This window comes from Oncorhynchus mykiss, chromosome 7, assembly GCF_057628025.1.
Source record: "Oncorhynchus mykiss isolate SJ-2025 chromosome 7, ASM5762802v1, whole genome shotgun sequence".
NCBI lineage: Eukaryota > Metazoa > Chordata > Actinopteri > Salmoniformes > Salmonidae > Oncorhynchus > Oncorhynchus mykiss.
This window is the reverse complement of record NC_143028.1, coordinates 67,062,501-67,085,778: the sequence shown is the minus strand read 5'-3', so window position 1 is coordinate 67,085,778 and position 23,278 is coordinate 67,062,501. Positions and strand designations below refer to the sequence as shown.

Genomic DNA, 23,278 nt, shown 5'->3' with positions numbered 1-23,278 from the left:
AATATGCATATCCTTGTTTCAGGGCCCGAGCTACAGGCAGTTAGATCTGGGTATGTCATTTTAGGTGAAAATTGATAGCCTGAAACATCTTCTTGGTAGATATTTATGAGGTTGAGAGATTGGGCACCTGTTGGCCTATCAGGAAATGTAAAACTTCTAGGGTCGGTTTCACAGACAGAGTTTAGATTAACACAGGAGTAGGACTTAATGGGCCGGTTTCACAGACAAGGCTTAAGCCTAGTCCCAGACTAAAATGCATGTTTGAGCTGTCTTAACTCAAAGCGACTTGCACAAATTTATCTTAAAATGGTCGTAGATTTAGCCTGTTCTGGATTAAACAAAGCCGATTGCAAGAAGGAGGATTAGAGCTACTCAATGACTAAATTGAAGCTTAAATTAAACCTTCAGGCGTAGGTTCAATTCTGATTAGTACTGTTTGTGAGGGAGCATGGACTATTTGGAATATCTAAATGAAGGCCAACATGCCTTACAGAGGCCAGCCAGATGGGTACTTGTGGATAGGAGTAATCCATTAAATTACTTTGCTGAAATAGCTTTTCGAGACCGCTTTCGTATGTACAAAGAAAATGCATTGGAGATAATATCTTTGCTTGAGCCTAGACTTTCTTCTCCGTCTCAAAGAGGAAGGCCTTTACCCAATTCTCTCCAAGTTCTGATTACTTTGAGGTTTTTGGCATCTGGAATCTTTCATCGTGAAACTGGGGATTTGTGTGGTGCCAGTGAAGCAACTGTGTGTAGAATAGATCAAAGTCTGCAGGGCCATTTGTGAACTGAGGAGTCTTTACAAGTTTCCAGTTTCCTGATGCTGCTGGCAAAACCAACTATAAAGTGCAATTCTATGAATATGGGCACTTCCCAGGAGTGATTGGCTGTATAGATGGATGTCATGTTCCCATCAAGTGTCCATCAACTCCTGATGCTAAGGAGTACAGGAACCGTAAGAACTGGTTTTCCATCCATTTTCAGGGTGTATGCACTCCTAATTTAGAATTTTCAATTATTGTTGCCCGTTGGAAAGGTGCAACTCACGATTCTTCATTGTGTGCTCAGTTTTAGAGAGGACAACATAGTGGACTACTACTTGGTGACAGTGGATATGGTCAGAGTAACTTTTATTCACTCCATACATAAATCCCACAACAGCTGAGCAGCAACGATACAACAGAGCTCATATCCGCACGAGAGGGATGGTCAAGCGTATGTTTGGAGTATGGAAAAATAATTTCCAGTATTTATGCAATACATTTAGTTTCAAGTCAAGAAGATGCTGTAAGGTGATCATTGCTACAGCTGTGCTGCACACCTACCTGAAGCAGCAGGCAATGACCAACAAGGACTTGCACACAGAGTTGCTTTCACATTGCAGCACCTCAACTAGATGAGATGCATTTAAATATGGAAGGTATTCATTATGGCTTATTTTTGCTTTGATAATGTTTGTTCTGTACAAATTTCAAATAGTTTGCAGCTAAATTAAATGAGTGACTAAACCAAGGCTGGTTTAAAATGTAGTTTGTGGTGATTAAAATACTCTCACTCATGAATATCCAAATGACAAAACATGTATTTTTTACATATCATATTGTTCACCATAGCTGGTAATCAATTGTCTCATTACTCGTTTTTCACAATTCCTGACATTTAATCTGAGTATTAATTCCCTGTCTTAGGTCAGTTAGGATCACCACTTTATTTTAAGAATGTGAAATATCAGAAGAATAATAGAGAGAATGATTTATTTCAGCTTTTATTTCTTTCATCACATTCCCAGTGGGTCAGAAGTTTACATACACTCGGTTAGTATTTGGTAGCTGTTATGAGAATTTTGTTCTCAATGTTCATAAACTGAACTTCAATTAACATACTCTGTCTGTTACTAAGAATTTGTAAGGTTCTTATTAAAATGAAACAGTCAGAGGCCAGTCTACCATAGTCAGCAAGGTTTATTTACGAGAGCGCTGCTGTACATATACAAAGACATTCCTTTTATAACTTTCTCTTACCCTACACACATACATACAACCCAACAGAGTCTCACCACAGTTTATTACCACACAGCTGACAGTTCCAGTCTCCCCCATATACGAGAGCTCTGGAGGGGCTCTCCCTGTCCTATCTTATCTCCCCAGAGTTACAGCCGGGTCAGTTCAAACATAGGTTAATGGCCCTCTTCGTTCTCTTTCGACACACACATACATTCCTTTCTTATGTTAAATGTATACATAATTTAGTCATTATTCATAAAAATCATAACAGTAGCATTGTCTTTCCATTGTTTAACATGGGTCAAACGTTTCGGGTAGCCTTCCACAAGCTTCCCACAATAAGTTGAATTTTGGCCCATTCCTCCTGACAGAACTGGTTTAACTGAGTCAAGTTTGTAGGCCTCCTTGCTCGCACACACTTTTTCAGTTCTGCCCACACATTTTCTATGGGATTGAGGTCAGGGCTTTGTGTTGGCCACTTCAATACCTTGACTTTGTTGTCCTTAGCCATTTTGCCACAACTTTGGAAGTATGCTTGGGGTCATTGTCCATTTGGAAGACCCATTTGCGAACAAGCTTTAACTTCCTGACTGATGTCTTGATGTTGCTTCACTATATCCACATAATTTCCCGTCCTCATGATGCCATCTATTTTGTGAAGTGCCCCATTCCCTCCTGCAGCAAAGCACCCCCACAACATGATGCTGCCACCCCCGTGCCTCATGGTTGGGATGGTGTTCTTCGGCTTGCAAGCATTCCCCTTTTTCCTCCAAACATAACAATGGTCATTATGGCCAAACAGTTCTATTTTTGTTTCATCAGACCAAAGGACATTTCTCCAAAAGGTACGATCTTTGTCCCCATGTGCAGTTGCAAACCGTAGTCTGGATTTTTTTATGGCGGTTTTGGAGCAGTGGCTTCTTCCTTGCTGAGCGGCCTTTCAGGTTATGTTGATATAGGACTCGTTTTACTGTGGATATAGATACTTTTGTACCCGTTTCCTCCTGCATCTTCACAAGGTCCTTTGCTGTTGTTCTGGGATTGATTTGCACTTTTCACACCAAAGTGTGTTCATCTCTAGGAGACAGAACGCGCCTCCTTCCTGAGCAGTATGACAGCTGCATACTATTGTTTGTACAGATGAACGTGGTACCTTCAGGCGTTTGGAAATTGCTCCCAAGGATGAACCAGACTTGTGGAGGTCTACAATTTTTTTCTGAGGTCTTGGCTGATTTCTTTTGAGTTTCCCATGATGTCAAGCAAAGAGGCACTGAGTTTGAAGATAGGCTTGAAATACATCCACAGGTACACCTCCAATTGACTCAAATTATGTAAATCAGAAGCTTCTAAAGCCTTTACATCATTTTCTGGAATTTTCCAAGCTGTTTAAAGGCACAGTCAACTTAGTGTATGTGAACTTCTGACCCACTGGAATTGTGATACAGTGAATTATAAGTGAAATAATTTGTCTCTAAACAATTGTTGGAAAAATTACTTGTGTCAGGCACAAAGTAGATATCCTAACCGACTTGCCAAATCTATAGTTTGTTACCAAGACATTTTTGGAGTGGTTGAAAAACGAGTTTTAATGACCTCCACCCTAAGTGTATGTAAACTTCCGACATCAACTGTGTTTTTATAAAGTCTGTTATTGAATAATACACTTAAGATAGAAACAGAATTTATATACATATTTGACCCTGCATTTTTTATTAATCCTTCATAATAACAAGGGTAAATGGAGTTCAAAAGGAATTTGACCCCACTGCAAACTAGCCTCTCTCTTTCTCTCTCTCTCTCTCTCTCTCTCTCTCTCCGTATCTTTCTCTTAGAGCTTGGATGTCAATCTCTCGCAGAACTCAAAGTCCTTGACTGCGAGGGCGGGGTCTCTGGCCAGGTGGGCAGGGAGAACCAGGGAACAGTCGCTGTCAATGTACTTTCCTGTTATTCCCTCCATCTCCTCGGCGACAGCACAGTAGATGGTGCTCACTGCCCCTTCTTCAGAAGACTTTGTGGACAGAGATGGGAGAAGAGGGTGAGAGCATAAACATTAACCACCTCTGCATAAAAGAGACAACAATGTGTAAGCACATTGAGTGCAAGTAAATATCTTTGTCGGGACTTTGTTTCTTTGAGCAATGCCAGGAAGGGGAGTGTCCCTTAACCTGGAGCTCAGAACTTTTACACAATTGCCATGTTTACTCAGAGACATCTGCTATAGAGATTTTGTGAAACTGATATAAATAAATAAGTACACACACACACACACACACACACACACACACACACACACACACACACACACACACACACACACACACACACACACACACACACACACACACACACACACACACACACACACACACACACACACACACACACACAGGTTTCAATAGCAAACATGTTGTAGCTGTTACAGTTGTTCTGCTGGCTTTATAACAAAGGCCAGCTCTTTCAATCTGACTGGCCTTCAGACCTATAAATCACTAATTCATTCTAACCAATCAGCCGATTGGACACACTCAACATCACGTTCTAACCATACAGCACTATAGTGGACAGAACCAAACCAATCAGCATTAAATACATAGAAAGTGAGGGCATATCCCGAGTGGCGTAGCGGTCTAACACACTGCATCTCGTGCTAGAGGCGTCACTACAGACCCTGGTTTGATTCCAGGATGTATCACAACCGGCCGTGATTTAGTGTCCCATAGGGCTGCGCATGATTGTCCCAGTATCGGCGGGTTAGGGTTTGGCCGGGGGAAGCCGTCATTGTAAATAGGAATTTGTTCTTAACTGACTTCCCTGGTTAAATAAAATAAAGGTTAAATAAATAAATAAAAAATATCCAGCCAACCGCACAGACGAGCTCCAGCTAGCTGCTTTTTCAGGTTTATTGAGTGAAATTGTTTGTTAACTCATTATATGCTGTAGTGTGCCCACTGAAGCAAACCATCATTTTTCGGATCATGACAAATGATCAGAGACTCTTCTCTGTCCCAAAGACCCACCTAAAAATGATGGACCAAGCATTCTGCTCCTTTGGTCACCAACAAGCCTCCATCTCTGCATAGCCCAGAACATCACTGCCTTGAAGTCTGGGCTAAAGACACATTTTTACCACCTGGCTTAAATGTGGCCTATTGTTGTGGTGCCCTTGGTTGGTCTCCACTCTAATTGAGTTTAATTGAATCTCAGCAGCACACACACACGTTCACCTTTGTTTTCCTTGAAGTGAGACATAACACATCCTGTTCGCACACACTAACCAACCAGGACGAGAACACATTTTTATCTGTTTGGCTAGGATTCAATCCGATCACACTCGTAGACATTGCAGCTTTTAAAGGCAATGTTACTGAGTTTGTGGAGATTACATTCAAGTTAAATGTTTCAGATTCAAGGTAAACGCTGAATTGGAAATTACCTTAATGTCAAGTGTGCTATAGCGCGGTCCCAGATTGAATCCAGGCACTTGTCTCACATATTCTTCCTAGCTACAGACCTTTCCAGAAACCCACTTTCCCTCTCTTTCAGTTCAGACAAACAGAAAATATTGATTACACTTCATTATTTTACAGTTCATTATGCACTTGTTATTTATTTAGCAGTTACAGTTTAAAAGGGTTATTATGTAAGGGATTAACAACGAGGGGCTATGAGTTTTATGGAAATAATGCACAATGCGGGTGTGCCACGACCTGCAGCGGAACGGCAGTAACCTTCTGCGGAGTTGCATGATTTTGCTAACACTTAAACACTACTAACACTCACATTTGCCAGTAGAAATTTGAGTTGAAATCTTTAGAGTAAGAGCTCTAATTCAATGCGTATTGCAGAAATTCAACGTTACAAGTGATTGAAATTCAAAGGCAATGATCCCAAATCCTGCGTTAGCGGAGACTGCATTCACGGTAAATGCTGCATATGTTGGCTCAATAGGAAATGACCTTTAGATGTCTACCGCACAATCTGTGACGCTTCAGTGATACAGATTGAATAGAGCCCTAAGAACCAGAAAGTTAGCCTGGTCACAGATGTTTGTGCTGTCTTATTATGACCATAGAAGTTGGCATGACAACACAAACAGACCTGGGAACAGGGTCACCAGAAATGTTCCACTGTTAACTTCCTACATGAAACAGGACTGTAAAATAGTGTTAAAAGCATTTTTTCCCTTAAAATTTTTACCAGAGTGTTATGATACAAAGTATTCACCTTGAAGAAAAAGATTCCAATCAGGTTGAATAGGAACCGAACCAGGAAGTTATAGTGTCTCATCACTTCTGTCATCACCACCCCAGGGTGGAGGGAGTTGGCTGTCACCCCTGTGAGAGGGAGAGACACACACACACACACACACACACACACACACACACACACACACACACACACACACACACACACACACACACACACACACACACACACACACACACACACACACACATATACACATATACACACACACACACACACACACACACACACACACACACACACACACTATAACACATTATAAACCACACTAAAGCCCTTACCCCTATCCCTCCCTTATACTGCGTTGCTATCCCTGAGTCTGATTCCATGGGAAGTTTGACTCACACAGGGAAACTCTATCTCCAGCTGCAGAGAAGATGTTTGGTGCCTAACTTTCGTTATATAACCACGTTCCCCGTTAGACCCCTCAGGAATAATGCTCATTGTATAATGTTACTCATGCACTTATACATTGTTTTAGCAGCAGTGAAAGAGCTTATGGCTATACTATGTGTTCTAAACAAGGACTGTGGTACTTTTCCAAACATTACCAATATACACGCCGGTCATATAGCCAAATCAGTATCAGACGTGCTATGAATGAGATTCAACTGTGGGGTAAGGGGCCAGGATAGAGCAATTGTCTACAAGCTAAATGGAACCAGGGCCATTATTCCAAAACCATTTCAGAGTAGGCTTGTTGATATAGGATCAGGTTCTCCCTGTCCATGTAATCTTATTCATTATGATCTAATGCCAAAACTGATCCTAGATCAGCACTGCTACTCTGAGATGCTTTATGAAAACTTGCCTAGGCATTCCTACCCACCTGTGCCTTGTAGCCTTCGTGCCAGCTCGTTAGTGCAGATGATGTTGTGCAGCTTGGTGTGGTTGTACACGCTGTCCATGCTGTAGACCAGGTTCTCGCCCTTGAAGTGTGAAAAGTCGACCACGCCCCTCCAGTGGTTCATAGATGACACGTTGACGATGCGCGCCGGCGCCGATCGCTTTAGCAAGTCTGGACAGAGGTAAGGAGAGAGGGGAGAGACGGGGGAGAGGATGGAGGGGAGAGAGAGAGAGAGAAAGAGAGAGAGAGAGAGAGAGAGAGAGAGAGAGAGGGGTAGGGGTAGGGATGGAGGGGAGGGAAGGAGGAAGTGAGGAAGGGATGGGAGGTGGGGAGGGAGCAAGGGAAAGAAAAGAGCAGGGGAGAGAAGTGGGAGGGGAACAGTAATACAATGTAAGGTGTGGAATGTAATATGAAAAAACATTCCTTACCGGACCACGACACTTTAATGGGTGACTCTCCAGGAAAAAGACATAAACACAACATGTAAGGTGTTGGTCCCATGTTTCATGAGCTGAAATGAAATATCCCAGAAATGTTCCATACCCACAATATTTTGTGCACAAATCTGTTTACATCCCTGTTAGTCAGCATTTCTCATTTTCCAAGATTATCCATCTACCTGACATGTGTGGCATGTCAAGAAGCTGATTAAACAGCATGATTATTACGCAGGTGCATGTTGTCCTGGGGACAATAAAAAGCCACTCTAAAATGTGCAGTTTTGTCACACAACACAATGCCACAGATGTCTCAAGTTTTGAGGGAGTCTGCAATTGGCATGCTGACTGCAGGAATGTCCACCAGAGCTGTTGCCAGATCATTTTATGTTAATTTCTCTACCAATGTTGTTTTAGAGAATTTGGAAGTACTTTCAACCGGCCTTACAACCACAGACCACTTGTAACCACGCCAGCCCAGGACCTCCACATCTGGCTTCTTCACCAGCGGGATCGTCTGAGACCAGCCACCAGGACAGCTGATGAAACTTTTGTCAGGAAAAACTCATTCTGATTGGCATCAGCCTTGCTCCCAAGTGGTTCTGGCTCCCATTCATGTGAAATCCATAAATTAGGGCCTAAGGAGTTTATTTCAATTGAATGATTTCCTTGTATGAATTTTAACTCAATACAATCGTTGAAATTGTTGCATGTCACATTTATATTTTTGTTCAGTACATAAATAATGTTTTTGAAGTGTAAGAATTGCCTTTTGTTCAAGCTGGGCTGAATCACCTCTTTCAATTGGGATATTCTTATCCAGAAGATATGTGTTGTCTTACCCAGAAGATATGTGTTGTCTTACCCAGAAGATATGTGTTGTCTTACCCAGAAGATATGTGTTGTCTTACCCAGAAGATATGTGGTGTCTTACCCAGAAGATATGTGGTGTCTTACCCATAAGATACGAGGTGTCTTACCCAGAAGATATGTGGTGTCTTACCCAGAAGATATGTGGTGTCTTACCCAGAACATATGTGGTGTCTTACCCAGAAGATATGTGGTGTCTTACCCAGAAGATATGTGGTGTCTTACCCAAAAGATATGTGGTGTTTTACCCAGAAGATATGTGGTGTCTTACCCATAAGATACGAGGTGTCTTACCCAGAAGATATGTGGTGTCGTACCCAGAAGGTATGTGGTGTCGTACCTAGAAGATATGTGGTGTCTTACCCAGAAGATATGTGGTGTCTTACCCAGAACATATGTGTTGTCTTACCCAGAAGCAGGTGGGTGAGGAGGAAAGGACCCACATGATTGGTAGCGAAGGACACCTCTAGACCATCGGAGGTGATATCTCCAGGCAGGCCTGTGTACAGACACAATATAACCAAACCTAGATGATAAGGCACACACACACACACACACGCACACACACACACACACACACACACACACACACACACACACACACACACACACACACACACACACACACACACACACACACACACACACACACACACACACACACACACACACACAGACACACACCACAAATGATGTGCATGTTGCAAACCGTAGCCCAAATAGACACCGACAAGGACAAACATTCACAATAGTAATAGTTTTAATACTTTACCCCAGGATACACATTATGGACAGTAACTATAGAAACAAGGTAGCTTAATTCATGTCAGGAGAATTTTGCCAAACAAGTTTGCTATATTCACGTCAGGGAAAGTGTCAGCCTACTTCCTTGTTATTGCGTCTCCATTTTTGTGTGTTGCACTTGCATTCAGTAGGCATAAAGGCATAAATGTATGAAACAGTGTATTCTTATTTTTAATGTATGTAGTTCTGTCCTTGGGATGTACGTGTCTATTCATGGTCTGTATTATGTCATGTTTTGTGTGGACCCCAGAAAGAGTAGCTGCTACTTTAGCAGTAACTAATGGGGATCCTAATATAATACTAAATACTGAATAGGTAATGAATAGGAATTTGTTTAAGTAACAAACTGACAAGTGAACAAGACAACATTATGATTGCTATGATCTGGACAATTATTTTTTAATGCTTCCCAGCCAATAGGCTATAAAGGCCTGAGTGGGTGGAAATCATCTAAATGGCCCATATGGGTAAAAAGACTGGGAGAGATCAAATGTCGAACCGCAGAAGACGCTGAAATTGTAAGCACTTAGTACTTTTATTTCCATTGGTCTCTCTCTCCTGGGAAACATTATGTTATTACGTGTCGATTATACTTTTAGTACAATTGATAATGTTAATTGGTGTTGTTATGTCAATTAACCAATGTTAATTGGTGTTGTTATGTCAATTAACCAATGTTAATTGGTTGAATAAATGTTGAAGAAACATGGGCAATTACAGAGTTTATAAAAGAGAGAGACAAACAAGACCGCTATGTGTGCGAAGCCCACAATTACGCACCTTTCAATAATTATTTCCAGCTCTTTGTTGGAAAATTATATGGAAATAAATTAATTAACTAAATCACAAGGTGGGAATGTACAAGAAATGTAGCAAGGCCAAATGGAACATGTAGCCGTTAAACTGAAAAATCAAGTGAATAAATTGCACTCGCTTTGGCTCTACTGGTGCCCAGAGTAGAACGGATGTTGCATTCATGTTAATAAAGTCACTATACTAACCTGTTCCAGTAATCCGCCTGCTCAGTCCCCCGGTGGTTTAAAAGGAGTGCGCACCACATGTGGTTGCATGCAGTTCGATGGAACTGTAGACTACTCCAGTGGTTATAGGCCTGAATCTGTTTCCATTCATTTACATTTATTTATCTTTTTAATATATTATAATGATGCCTAATGCCTAAATAATCAAATTCATTTTATTCTTAATTAACACAGTGATGGCAAGTGCTTTTTATGTTGTTTTCTTCTTGCCATTGACCCTGAGAGGGTTAACCTATTCATTTATTTTGGCTTAAGGAAAACAAGAGGTACACGTATACCTATCATGCTGGCCAGGACAACATTTTTTTTAAAAAGGATGATTACATCCACAAATAACAATAACTGTAGCAACCCGGTGTTAGAAAAATGGATATGGACTTGATCACTTCAGCATATTTTTGTAGCACAGTCGATGCCATAGACCTACATGGTAATTATGACGACTTTCGGAGGACGGCCTCCAACCAATCAAAGCTTTTACAGTATGTACTGACATGTTGTCCATTCAATCATAGGATTAGGATCAGAGAATGAACCTAGGGTGTTGTATTGGAGTGATGCCGCAAAGCATTATGGGGGGGTTCTAAACTCAGCAAAAAAAGAGACGTCCCTTTTTCAGGACCCTGTCTTTCAAAGATAATTCGTAAAAATCCAAATAACTTCACAGATCTTCATTGTAAAGGGTTTAAACACTGTTTCCCATGCTTGTTCAATGAACCATAAACAATTAATGAACATGCACCTGGGGATGGGCACCTGGGGATGCTAAGACACTAACAGCTTACAGACAGTAGGCAATTATGAAAGTTATGAAAACGTTGAATACTTTGGACACTAAAGAGGCCTTTCTACCCACCCTGAAAAACACCAAAAGAAAGAAATCTGCGTGAACGTGCCTTAGGCATGCCGCAAGGATGCATGAGGACTGCAGATGTGGCCAGGGCAATAAATTGCATGTCCGTACTGTGAGACGCCTAAGACAGTGCTACAGGGCGACAGGACGGACAGTTGATTGTCCTCGCAGTGGCAGACCACGTGTAACAACACCTGCACAGGATAGGTACAGCCAAACATCACACCTGCGGGACAGGTACAGGATAGCAACAACAACTGCCTGAGTTACAACAGGAACACACAATCCCTCCCTCAGTGCTCAGACTGTCTGGAATAGGCTGAGAACGGCTGGACTGAGGGCTTGTAGGCCTGTTGTAAGGCAGGTCCTCACCAGACATCACCGGCAACAACGTTGCCTATAGGCACAAACCCACAGTCGCTGGATCAGACAGGATTGGAAAAAAGTGCTCTTCACTGACGGTTTTGTCTCACCAGGGGTGCTGGTCGTATTCGTGTTTATCGTCGAAGGAATGAGCGTTACACCGAGGCCTGTACTCTGGAGCGGGATCGATTTGGAGGTGGAAGGTCTGTCATGGCCTGGGGCGTGTGTCACAGCATCATTGGACTGAGCTTGTTGTCATTGCAGGCAATCTCAATGCTGTGCGTTACAGGGAAGACATCCTCTTCCCTCATGTGGTACTCTTCTGCAGCCTCATCCTAACATGATGCTCCAGCATGACAATGCCACCAGCCATACTGCTCGTTCTGTGCGTGATTTCCTGCAAGACAGGAATGTCAGTGTTCTGCCATGGCCAGCGAAGAGCCCGGATCTCAATCCCATTGAGCACGTCTGGGACCTGTTGGATCGGAGGGTGAGAGCTAGGGCCATTAACCCCAGAAATGTCCGGGAACTTGCAGGTGCCTTGGTGGAAGAGTGGGGAAACATCTCACAGCAAGAACGGGCTAATCTGGGGCAGTCCATGAGGAGGAGATGCACTGCAGTACTTAATGCAGCTGGTGGCCACACCAGATACTGACTGTTACTTTTGACCCCCTTTGACCCCCTTTGTTCAGGGACACATTATTCCATTTCAGTTAGTCACATGTCTGTGGAACTTGTTCAGTTCATGTCTCAGTTGTTGAATCTTGTTATGTTCATACAAATATTTACACATGCTAAGTTTGCTGAAAATAAACGCAGTTGACAGTGAGAGGATGCTTCCTTTTTTGCTGAGTTTATGTGTTGAGAAGCTTGATGAGTTGGTGACATTATTGGATAGAGATTGAAAAGTGGTAGTTGAGCATTTATTGGATATATTATTCAATTCAAATGAGTTTCTTCAAATTACAGGGGCAGAGGAGGTAGATTATAAATTGTTTTCTTGGTTTTAGAACTTTATTTTGTGCCCAGTTAGTGCAATTTATTTCCATTTGCCTTGCTAACTTCAGTAGCAAGTAGCAGTAGCTAGCTAGCTACCAACTCCAGTGTGCAATTTTCACCAGCAACGCTACTGCAAACTTTGTTGACTTTTTGTTGAAGAACCACTTTCATTCTCTGGGGAACACGGAAAAGATGCGAATTAAAACCGAGGGTCAACCTCAACCTGAGATCAGTTTCATGAAGGAGGATGAAAAGATGAGGGCATTCAATTCCAACTGGTATCAAAAGTATAGCTGGCTAACAGGGAGCCTTTCATCAAGCCGCCTGTACTGCTGGCCTTGCCTGCATTTTGGAAAGTCTGAGGGTAGAGTGACCTGAAGAACATTGATCGTTCAGCTAAATGGCAAAACAAAAGCAGGGAGCATATAAATGCCCACATCAGATTCAAGCTTCTGGGAAAAAGCTGCATCTATCATGACGAAGGTCTGCATATTCAAACTGCGCAACACAACCAGAAAGAAAGAAGAAACAGGGATGTTCTCAAGCAGTTTATCAACACCACTGCATTTTTGGGTATGCAAGAATTGGCTATTAGAGGACAAGACAAGAACTACATTTTCGCTAACAAGTGCAACTATAAGAAGCTTGCAGTGATAATTGTAGATTACTAGCTGAACATATGGAACTTTCTACTGTCTTCTCTGGGATGTCAAAATCAATTCAGAAAGATTTGATAGCTTCCATTGCATCATCCATTAAAAGTTAGATTAAAGAGAGGTTGACACAGCGCATTTGTTCGCTCTCGCTCAAGTATGCTTTCCACTTTCCTAAGGTAATTATTTAGCAAAGATGATAATGCAACCACTCCAGACAGACACAAGCAGAAACTCATTACATAAATGTTACAGAAGCCTAGGCTACACCTAAACATTAGAGATCTGACATGCTGTATGGGATGAAAACGAGACCATTTTTCAGTCTGATCAACTGTAGGCTACTAATAATAGCAGCTGCATACAGCCTATGCACCCTGTTCATCTGGTCAGGGTAACTAATTATTAACTGGAATTAATCAATCAACATAATAGTGATGACAGACTTCAGTTCATTTTTTATAAGGCCTACAGTTGAATAAGCCTACTTGACGCAAACATGCATAAAGCAAGCTCAGTCCTGTGAGTTATATTGTATATCAGTTGTTGTCTCTGCTTCTGGGTAGAGGAATCCCCCTCCTAATCTAGTCTAAGTATAAGGTTGCTGGAGGTTTTTTTCAGTTTCATGTGACCTGATTAGAAAAAACTGATTAGAAAAAATCACAGCCCATATAAAACCTTTTTACAACTGATTAATCACTGACATACCTTATAGGGTCCAGAGTTTTCCTGGTTAGGGTAACAGGTAAGGAAAAACTCTGAGCCACAGGGGGTAAATAGGGGGTAAATATTACCCCCCCCCCCCCACACACACACACACACACACTCTGGGACCTATAGTGCCACCAGTCTGCTTGCAGTTTTCAGTTATCATCAGGTATGGGGATGATCAGGGCTTAATTCAGGAACGTTTATTGGACTACTTTGATGTGTCAAGTGGGCGAGATGCGCAGTCTGTGTTTAACGTCATGGAGAAACTTGTTGTTTGAACCTACGATGACACAGCTGTAATGGAATGTATCTTCTATTTGTATTTCCAGCTAAGTCCCCTCCGGTTTCCTGATTTAAGAGGTGATGACCACTACCATTGTCAACTCTCTCCTAACATGACTAACTGAAGCCATGTCTCATGTGCCCTCTCATCCACAGGCACATTGAATGTTCCTCTCCAACATTCTCTGTCATTTGTTTTACTACTGTTGGACACATATGGTGCCATATCAGGATTCAAAGTGAATTGGGAGAAAACTGAAATAAAGCCCATTTCTAATTATGACTTCTCAAGCTTAGAAAGTACATTCAAGTGGAAACAAAGACATGAAATACTGGGGTGTACTGATACCATGCCGTCTGGAAGAAGCATATACAGTACAATCAATAATTTTCCTTTCATAGATTAGATTGAATCTGATGTTCAGAGATGGAGATATCTCCCTATTTCTGTTAGGTATGGTTAACATAATAAAAATGTATATATTACTAAGGTTGATCTATTTATTCCAGGCCCTGCCAGTTTCAATTCCATCCAACTTTTTAAGTTAAATAAATGGCCTGTTCTCCAACTTAATTTGGAATGAAAATAATAAAATTGACTGTTTTATATTTACCCTATAAAGCTATACCCTATACACCTTTAAGTCCTGGTTCCAAAGCGACACCATGAATTTTGAACATGTGTATTATGATGGATCTATACTCTCATTCAATCAAGTTAAATCAAGGGTTGATTGAAACTCTACCTGATGGTTCAGAACCTATAAGAAAAAAATGGGAAACAGATCTAAAGGAAGAAATTGAGGAGAACCATTGGTCACAGATATGTGAAAATGTTAATACCTGCTCCTATGACCTAAGACATTAATTACTGCATTTTAAGATAATTCATATGAGTTACTACACTCCTGCCAGAATGCATGTAAATGCACCCATGTCACATCTCTGTTGGAGATGCAAAAAGCACCATATGCTGTGGTCCTGTGACAAACTGACACCATTTTGGGATAATGTATGTTCTATCATTTCATTAGGTCTAGGAATTTAAATCTCCACGATTATAGAGTGGCTTGCGAAAGTATTCACCCCGCTTTGCATTTTTCCAAGAAATAAGACAAAAAAAACCCCGGAAAACTTGAGAGTGCATATTCAACCCCCCAAAGTCAATACTTTGTAGAGACACACTTTGCAGCAATCACCACTGCAAGCAAGTCTCTTGGGGTATGTCTCTATAACCCTGGCACATCTAGCCACTGGGATTTTTGCCCATTCTTCAAGGCAAAACTGCTCCAGCTCCTTCAAGTTGGATGGGTTCCGCTGGTGTACAGCAATCTTTAAGTTATACCACAGATTCTCAATTGGATTGAGGTCTGGGCTTTGACTAGGCCAATGTTTCCCTTTAACCCACTCGAGTGTTGCTTTAGCAGTATGCTTAGGGTCATTGTCCTACTGGAAGGTGAACCTCCATCCCAGCCTCAACCATTTCCCTGTATTTAGCGCCATCCATCATTCCTTAAATTCTGACCAGTTTCCCAGTCCCTGCCGATGAAAACATCCCCACAGCATGATTCTGCCACCACCATGCTTCACTGTGGAGATGGTGTTCTCGGGGTGTTGGGTTTGCGCCAGACATAGAATTTTCCTTGATGGCCAAAAAGCTAGTCATTTTAGTCTCATCTAACCAGAGTACCTTCTTCCATATGTTTGGGGAGTCTCCCACATGCCTTTTGGCGAACACCAAATATGTTTGCTTATTTTTTTCTTAAGCAATGGCTTTTTCTGGCCACTCTTCTGTAAAGCCCAACTCTGTGGAGTGTACACCTTCAAGTGGTCCTATGGACAGAAACTCCAATCTCTACTGTGAAGCTTTGCAGCTCCTTCAGGGTTATCTTTGGTCTTTTGTTGCCTCTCTGATTAATGCCCTCCTTGCCTGGTCCGTGAGTTTTGGTGGGCGGCCCTATCTTGGCAGGTTTGTTGTGATGCCATTGTCTTTCAATTCTTTAATAATGGATTTAATGGTGCTCCATGGGATGTTCAAAGACTGATATTTTTTTATAACCCAACCCCGATATGTACTTCTCCACAACTTTGTCCCTGACCTGTTTGGAGAGTTCCTTGGTCTTTATGGTGCCACTTGCTTGGTGGTGCCACTTGCTTAGTGGTGTTGCAGACTCTGAAGCCTTTCAGAACAGATCATGTGACAGATCATGTGACAGATCATGTGACACTTAGATTGCACACAGGTGGACTTTATTGAACTAATTATGTGACTTCTGAAGGTAATTGGTTGCACCAGATCTTAATTAGGGGCTTCATAGCAAAGGGGGTGAATACACATGCACGCACCACTTTTCTGTTTTTTTATTTTTTAGAATTTTTTGAAACAAGTAATTTTTTACATTTCTCTTCACCAATTTGGACTATTTTGTCCATTACATGAAATCCAAATAAAAATCAATTTAAAGTACAGGTTGTAATGAAACAAAATAGGAAAAATGCCAAGGGGGTGAATATTTTTGCACTGTATCTGTTGGGAAATGTAAATATTGACGATCAATTGAAAAGCCTCATACCCACCCTTAATAACAAACTGGAGGGCTGAACTATCTAGCTACATACTGTTTTGTATATTTTGTATATTCTTTTGTATATTGTATATTTTTTTTGTATATTATATTTTGTATATTTTAAAATTAAACAAGAACCAGAAGTGTTTGACAAAATTTGGAAACCATATCTTGATCACCTTGGGGAATGTGTTTTGCTTTTGTGTTTGTGGGGTGCTGTGAAAAAACAATAGAAAACAAAATTTCCCCCAAAAAATATAGTAATTTGTCAGCCAAATATTGTAATTGGGTGGCATGGCATGTTAGTAAGGTTTTTTATCAAACAAGCAATGCTGTTTCTCTTGTGGACATTGTCATTGGATACAGATGCGAAACATGACCCGTGCTTTGGTTCATTGAACCACGCTTTCGTGACAAGTAACCTTGCCTAAGACCTGGGCCCAGTTTTTCAAAAGTTATCTATGTGGATCTATTGTATAGGATTAAATGCACAGAGTTAGAATTAATAGAACGGGTGTCCCCATTCAAGTCAATGAATGGGGACATTTCTATGCATTTAATCCTGTCCAATTGCCGAAATCTGACAAGATAACGTTTGAAAAACTGGGCCCTGAAGACTTACATTAACTCCCGTCATGCCCAGGCTTTAGCTCTATGAGCTACCACAGCCTGATGGCGACTAGAAGCCCCGGGTCACACTAGTATTATGGCTGTTGATGTCCACCCTTGGTTGACTGTCTCATAGCCTGGAATCCACATAACCTGGAATCCAACCTGGATATCGCTCTGTTTCATTATTGTTTCGCTTCAGGTGAATAGTGAAGATATTGTGATATTCAGTGTGGATTCCAGGCTGACGTGGTGCCCAGCTGAAGGGCTCGGTTTGTTGACCAGGATGTGGAGCTGTTTCACTATTGTCTATTGTTTTAAGTGAAACAGTAGTGAACACAGTGGTATTCAGTGTGGATTCCAGCCTAACTGTCTTTGAATCTTGACCTGAAGCTACCCACCTGAAGCCCCAGCGTTGTTGACCAGGATGTGGAGCTCCTTCTCCTCTCGCAGGACGCCCTCTACAAACGCCCTCACAGACGCCAGGGACGAGGTGTCCACCAGGCGCAGGTGCACGTTGGTGTTCCCGCTCCTCTTCCGGATTTCCTGCAGGGCAGCACTACCGCGTGCCTCGCTCCGGCACGCCATGATAACACGAGCCCCACGCCGGGCAAAGTCTAGGGCAATGAACTTCCCTATGCCTGAGGGAGTGGGAGAGAGGAGAAGAGAGAAGAGGATGAGAGAGATACAGTGCATTGCAAAAGTATTCGGCCCCCTTGAACTTTGCGACCTTTTGCCACATTTCAGGATTCAAACATAAAGATAAAAAACTGTATTTTTTGTGAAGAATCAACAACAAGTGGGACACAATCATGAAGTGGAACGACATTTATTGGATATTTCAAACTTTTTTAACAAATCAAAAACAGAAAAATTGGGCGTGCAAAATTATTCAGCCCCTTTACTTTCAGTGCAGCAAACTCTCTCCAGAAGTTCAGTGAGGATCTCTGAACGATCCAATGTTGACCTAAATGACTAATGATGATAAATACAATCCAGCTGTGTGTAATCAAGTCTCCGTATAAATGCACCTGCACTGTGATAGTCTCAGAGGTCCGTTAAAAGCGCAGAGAGCATCATGAAGAACAAGGAACACACCAGGCAGGTCCGAGATACTGTTCTGAAGAAGTTTAAAGCCGGATTTGGATACAAAAAGATTTTCCAAGCTTTAAACATCCCAAGGAGCACTGTGCAAGCAATAATATTGAAATGGAAGGAGTATCAGACCACTGCAAATCTACCAAGACCTGGCCGTCCCTCTAAACTTTCAGCTCATACAAGGAGAAGACTGATCAGAGATGCAGCCAAGAGGCCCATGATCACTCTGGATGAACTGCAGAGATCTACAGCTGAGGTGGGAGACTCTGTCCATAGGACAACAATCAGTCATATATTGCACAAATCTGGCCTTTATGGAAGAGTGGCAAGAAGAAAGCCATTTCTTAAAGATATCCATAAAAAGTGTTGTTTAAAGTTTGCCACAAGCCACCTGGGAGACACACCAAACATGTGGAAGAAGGTGCTCTGGTCAGATGAAACCAAAATTGAACTTTTTGGCAACAATGCAAAACGTTATGTTTGGCATAAAAGCAACACAGCTGAACACACCATCCCCACTGTCAAACATGGTGGTGGCAGCATCATGGTTTGGGCCTGCTTTTCTTCAGCAGGGACAGGGAAGACTTCCGGCGCCGACAGAGATGGCCGCCTCGCTTCGCGTTCCTAGGAAACTATGCAGTTTTTTGTTTTTTTACGTGTTATTACATACAGTCGAGAATAACTACTGAATATAAGATCAGCGTCAACTCACCATCAGTACGACCAAGAATATGTTTTTCGCGACGCGGATCCTGTGTTCTGCCTCACAAACAGGACAACGGAGTGGATCCCATGCAGCGACCCAAAAAAACGACTCAGAAAAAGAGGGAAACGAGGCGGTCTTCTGGTCAGACTCCGGAGACGGGCACACCGTGCACCATTCCCTAGCATTCTTCTTGCCAATGTCCAGTCTCTTGACAACAAGGTTGATGAAATCCGAGCAAGGGTAGCATTCCAGAGGGACATCAGAGACTGTAACGTTCTTTGCTTCACGGAAACGTGGCTTACTGGAGAGACGCTATCCGAGGCGGTGCAGCCAACAGGTTTCTCCACGCATCGCGCAGACAGAAACAAACATCTTTCTGGTAAGAAGAGGGGCGGGGGCGTATGCCTTATGACTAACGTGACATGGTGTGATGAAAGAAACATACAGGAACTCAAATCCTTCTGTTCACCTGATTTAGAATTCCTCACAATCAAATGTAGACCGCATTATCTACCAAGAGAATTCTCTTCGATTATAATCACAGCCGTATATATCCCCCCCCAAGCAGACACATCGTTGGCTCTGAATGAACTTTATTTGACTCTTTGCAAACTGGAAACCATTTATCCGGAGGCTGCATTCATTGTAGCTGGGGATTTTAACAAGGCTAATCTGAAAACAAGACTCCCTAAATTTTATCAGCATATCGATTGCGCAACCAGGGGTGGAAAGACCTTGGATCATTGTTACTCTAACTTCCGCAACGCATATAAGGCCCTGCCCCGCCCCCCTTTCAGAAAAGCTGACCACGACTCCATTTTGTTGATCCCTGCCTACAGACAGAAACTAAAACAAGAGGCTCCCACGCTGAGGTCTGTCCAACGCTGGTCCGACCAAGCTGGCTCCACACTCCAAGACTGCTTCCATCACGTGGACTGGGACATGTTTCGTATTGCGTCAGACAACAACATTGACGAATACGCTGATTCGGTGTGCGAGTTCATTAGAACGTGCGTTGAAGATGTCGTTCCCATAGCAACGATTAAAACATTCCCTAACCAGAAACCGTGGATTGATGGCAGCATTCGCGTGAAACTGAAAGCGCGAACCACTGCTTTTAATCAGGGCAAGGTGTCTGGTAACATGACCGCATACAAACAGTGCAGCTATTCCCTCCGCAAGGCTATCAAACAAGCTAAGCGTCAGTACAGAGACAAAGTAGAATCTCAATTCAACGGCTCAGACACAAGAGGCATGTGGCAGGGTCTACAGTCAATCACGGACTACAGGAAGAAATCCAGCCCAGTCACGGACCAGGATGTCCTGCTCCCAGGCAGACTAAATAACTTTTTTGCCCGCTTTGAGGACAATACAGTGCCACTGACACGGCCTGCAACAAAAACTTGCGGTCTCTCCTTCACTGCAGCCGAGGTGAGTAAGACATTTAAACGTGTTAACCCTCGCAAGGCTGCAGGCCCAGACGGCATCCCCAGCCGCGCCCTCAGAGCATGCGCAGACCAGCTGGCCGGTGTGTTTACGGACATATTCAATCAATCCCTATACCAGTCTGCTGTTCCCACATGCTTCAAGAGGGCCACCATTGTTCCTGTTCCCAAGAAAGCTAAGGTAACTGAGCTAAACGACTACCGCCCCGTAGCACTCACTTCCGTCATCATGAAGTGCTTTGAGAGACTAGTCAAGGACCATATCACCTCCACCCTACCTGACACCCTAGACCCACTCCAATTTGCTTACCGCCCAAATAGGTCCACAGACGATGCAATCTCAACCACACTGCACACTGCCCTAACCCATCTGGACAAGAGGAATACCTATGTGAGAATGCTGTTCATTGACTACAGCTCGGCATTCAACACCATAGTACCCTCCAAGCTCGTCATCAAGCTCGAGACCCTGGGTCTCGACCCCGCCCTGTGCAACTGGGTACTGGACTTCCTGACGGGCCGCCCCCAGGTGGTGAGGGTAGGCAACAACATCTCCTCCCCGCTGATCCTCAACACTTGGGGCCCCACAAGGGTGCGTTCTGAGCCCTCTCCTGTACTCCCTGTTCACCCACGACTGCGTGGCCACGCACGCCTCCAACTCAATCATCAAGTTTGCGGACGACACAACAGTGGTAGGCTTGATTACCAACAACGACGAGACGGCCTACAGGGAGGAGGTGAGGGCCCTCGGAGTGTGGTGTCAGGAAAATAACCTCACACTCAACGTCAACAAAACTAAAGAGATGATTGTGGACTTCAGGAAACAGCAGAGGGAACACCCCCCTATCCACATCGACAGAACAGTAGTGGAGAGGGTAGCAAGTTTTAAGTTCCTCGGCATACACATCACAGACAAACTGAATTGGTCCACTCACAGCAGCGCCTCTTCAACCTCAGGAGGCTGAAGAAATTCGGCTTGTCACCAAAAGCACTCACAAACTTCTACAGATGCACAATCGAGAGCATCCTGGCGGGCTGTATCACCGCCTGGTACGGCAACTGCTCCGCCCTCAACCGTAAGGCTCTCCAGAGGGTAGTGAGGTCTGCACAACGCATCCCTGGGGGCAAACTACCTGCCCTCCAGGACACCTACACCACCCGATGTCACAGGAAGGCCATAAAGATCATCAAGGACATCAACCACCCGAGCCACTGCCTGTTCACCCCGCTATCATCCAGAAGGCGAGGTCAGTACAGGTGCATCAAAGCTGGGACCGAGAGACTGAAAAACAGCTTCTATCTCAAGGCCATCAGACTGTTAAACAGCCACCACTAACATTGAGTGGCTGCTGCCAACACACTGACACTGACTCAACTCCAGCCACTTTAATAATGGGAATTGATGGGAAATGGTGTAAATATATCACTAGCCACTTTAAACAATGCTACCTTATATAATGTTACTTACCCTACATTATTCATCTCATATGCATACGTATATACTGTACTCTATATCATCGGCTGTATCCTTATGTAATACATGTATCACTAGCCACTTTAACTATGCCACTTTGTTTACATACTCATCTCATATGTATATACTGTACTCGATACCATCTACTGTATCTTGCCTATGCTGCTCTGTACCATCACTCATTCATATATCCTTATGTATATATTCTTTATCCCCTCACACTGTGTACACGACAGTAGTTTTGGAATTGTTAGTTAGATTACTTGTTGGTTATTACTGCATTGTCGGAACTAGAAGCACAAGCATTTCGCTACACTCGCATTAACATCTGCTAACCATGTGTATGTGACAAATAGATTTTGATTTGATTTGATTTGATTTGTTAAAATTGATGGGAAGATGGATGGAGCCAAATACAGGATCATTCTGGAAGAAAACCTGATGGAGTCTGCAAAAGACCTGAGACTGGGATGGAGATTTGTCTTCCAACAAGACAATGATCCAAAACATAAAGCAAAATCTACAATGGAATGGTTCAAAAATAAACATATCCAGGTGTTAGAATGGCCAAGTCAAAGTCCAGACCTGAATCCAATCGAGAATCTGTGGAAAGAACTGAAAACTGCTGTTCACAAATGCTCTCCATCCAACCTCACTGAGCTCGAGATGTTTTGCAAGGAGGAATGGGAAAAAAATTCAGTCTCTCGATGTGCAAAACTGATAGAGACATACCCCAAGCGACTTACAGCTGTAATCGCAGAAAAAGGTGGCGCTACAAAGTATTAACTTAAGGGGCTGAATAATTTTGCACGCCCAATTTTTCAGTTTTTGATTTGTTAAAAAAGTTTGAAATATCCAATAAATGTCGTTCCACTTCATGATTGTGTCCCACTTGTTGTTGATTCTTCACAAAAAAATACAGTTTTATATCTTTATGTTTGAAGCCTGAAATGTGGCAAAAGGTCGCAAAGTTCAAGGGGGCCGAATACTTTCGCAAGGCACTGTATATAGAGAGAAAGAACAAGAGGGAGAATAAGAGAAAGAGAGAGGGAAAGTGGTTGAGAGAGAAAGACAGGGGAAAGGTAAAGTAGAGAGAGAGAACGATGATTAGTGAAAAAGACACTCAGAGGACAAAACAAAATTTAAGAGCAGTTGCTTGCAGCGCAATCTAACAGAGCTGCTTGTACAGTATGTGTGTCTGTCTGTCACTATGTCTGTCTGTCTGTCTGTCTGTCACTCTGTCTGTCT

At 42.7% G+C, this 23,278-nt stretch overlaps 1 protein-coding gene across 1 annotated transcript in view; it reads right to left on the bottom strand.

Moving 5' to 3' along the window:
• Positions 1 to 1,753: 1,753 nt before the first annotated feature.
• The window catches only part of LOC110528451 (retinol dehydrogenase 12), a 26,001-nt gene continuing 4,476 nt past the window's right edge, over positions 1,754 to 23,278 (bottom strand). Inside the window, exons 2-6 of the mRNA XM_036984032.2 lie at positions 17,709 to 17,948; positions 8,836 to 8,925; positions 7,102 to 7,290; positions 6,231 to 6,340; positions 1,754 to 4,014 (exon numbers count right to left, since the gene is read on the bottom strand). Coding sequence (XP_036839927.2) covers positions 3,835 to 4,014; positions 6,231 to 6,340; positions 7,102 to 7,290; positions 8,836 to 8,925; positions 17,709 to 17,948 — 809 coding nt within the window. The 3' untranslated portion in view covers positions 1,754 to 3,834. The remainder of the gene's footprint in view (positions 4,015 to 6,230; positions 6,341 to 7,101; positions 7,291 to 8,835; positions 8,926 to 17,708; positions 17,949 to 23,278) is intronic.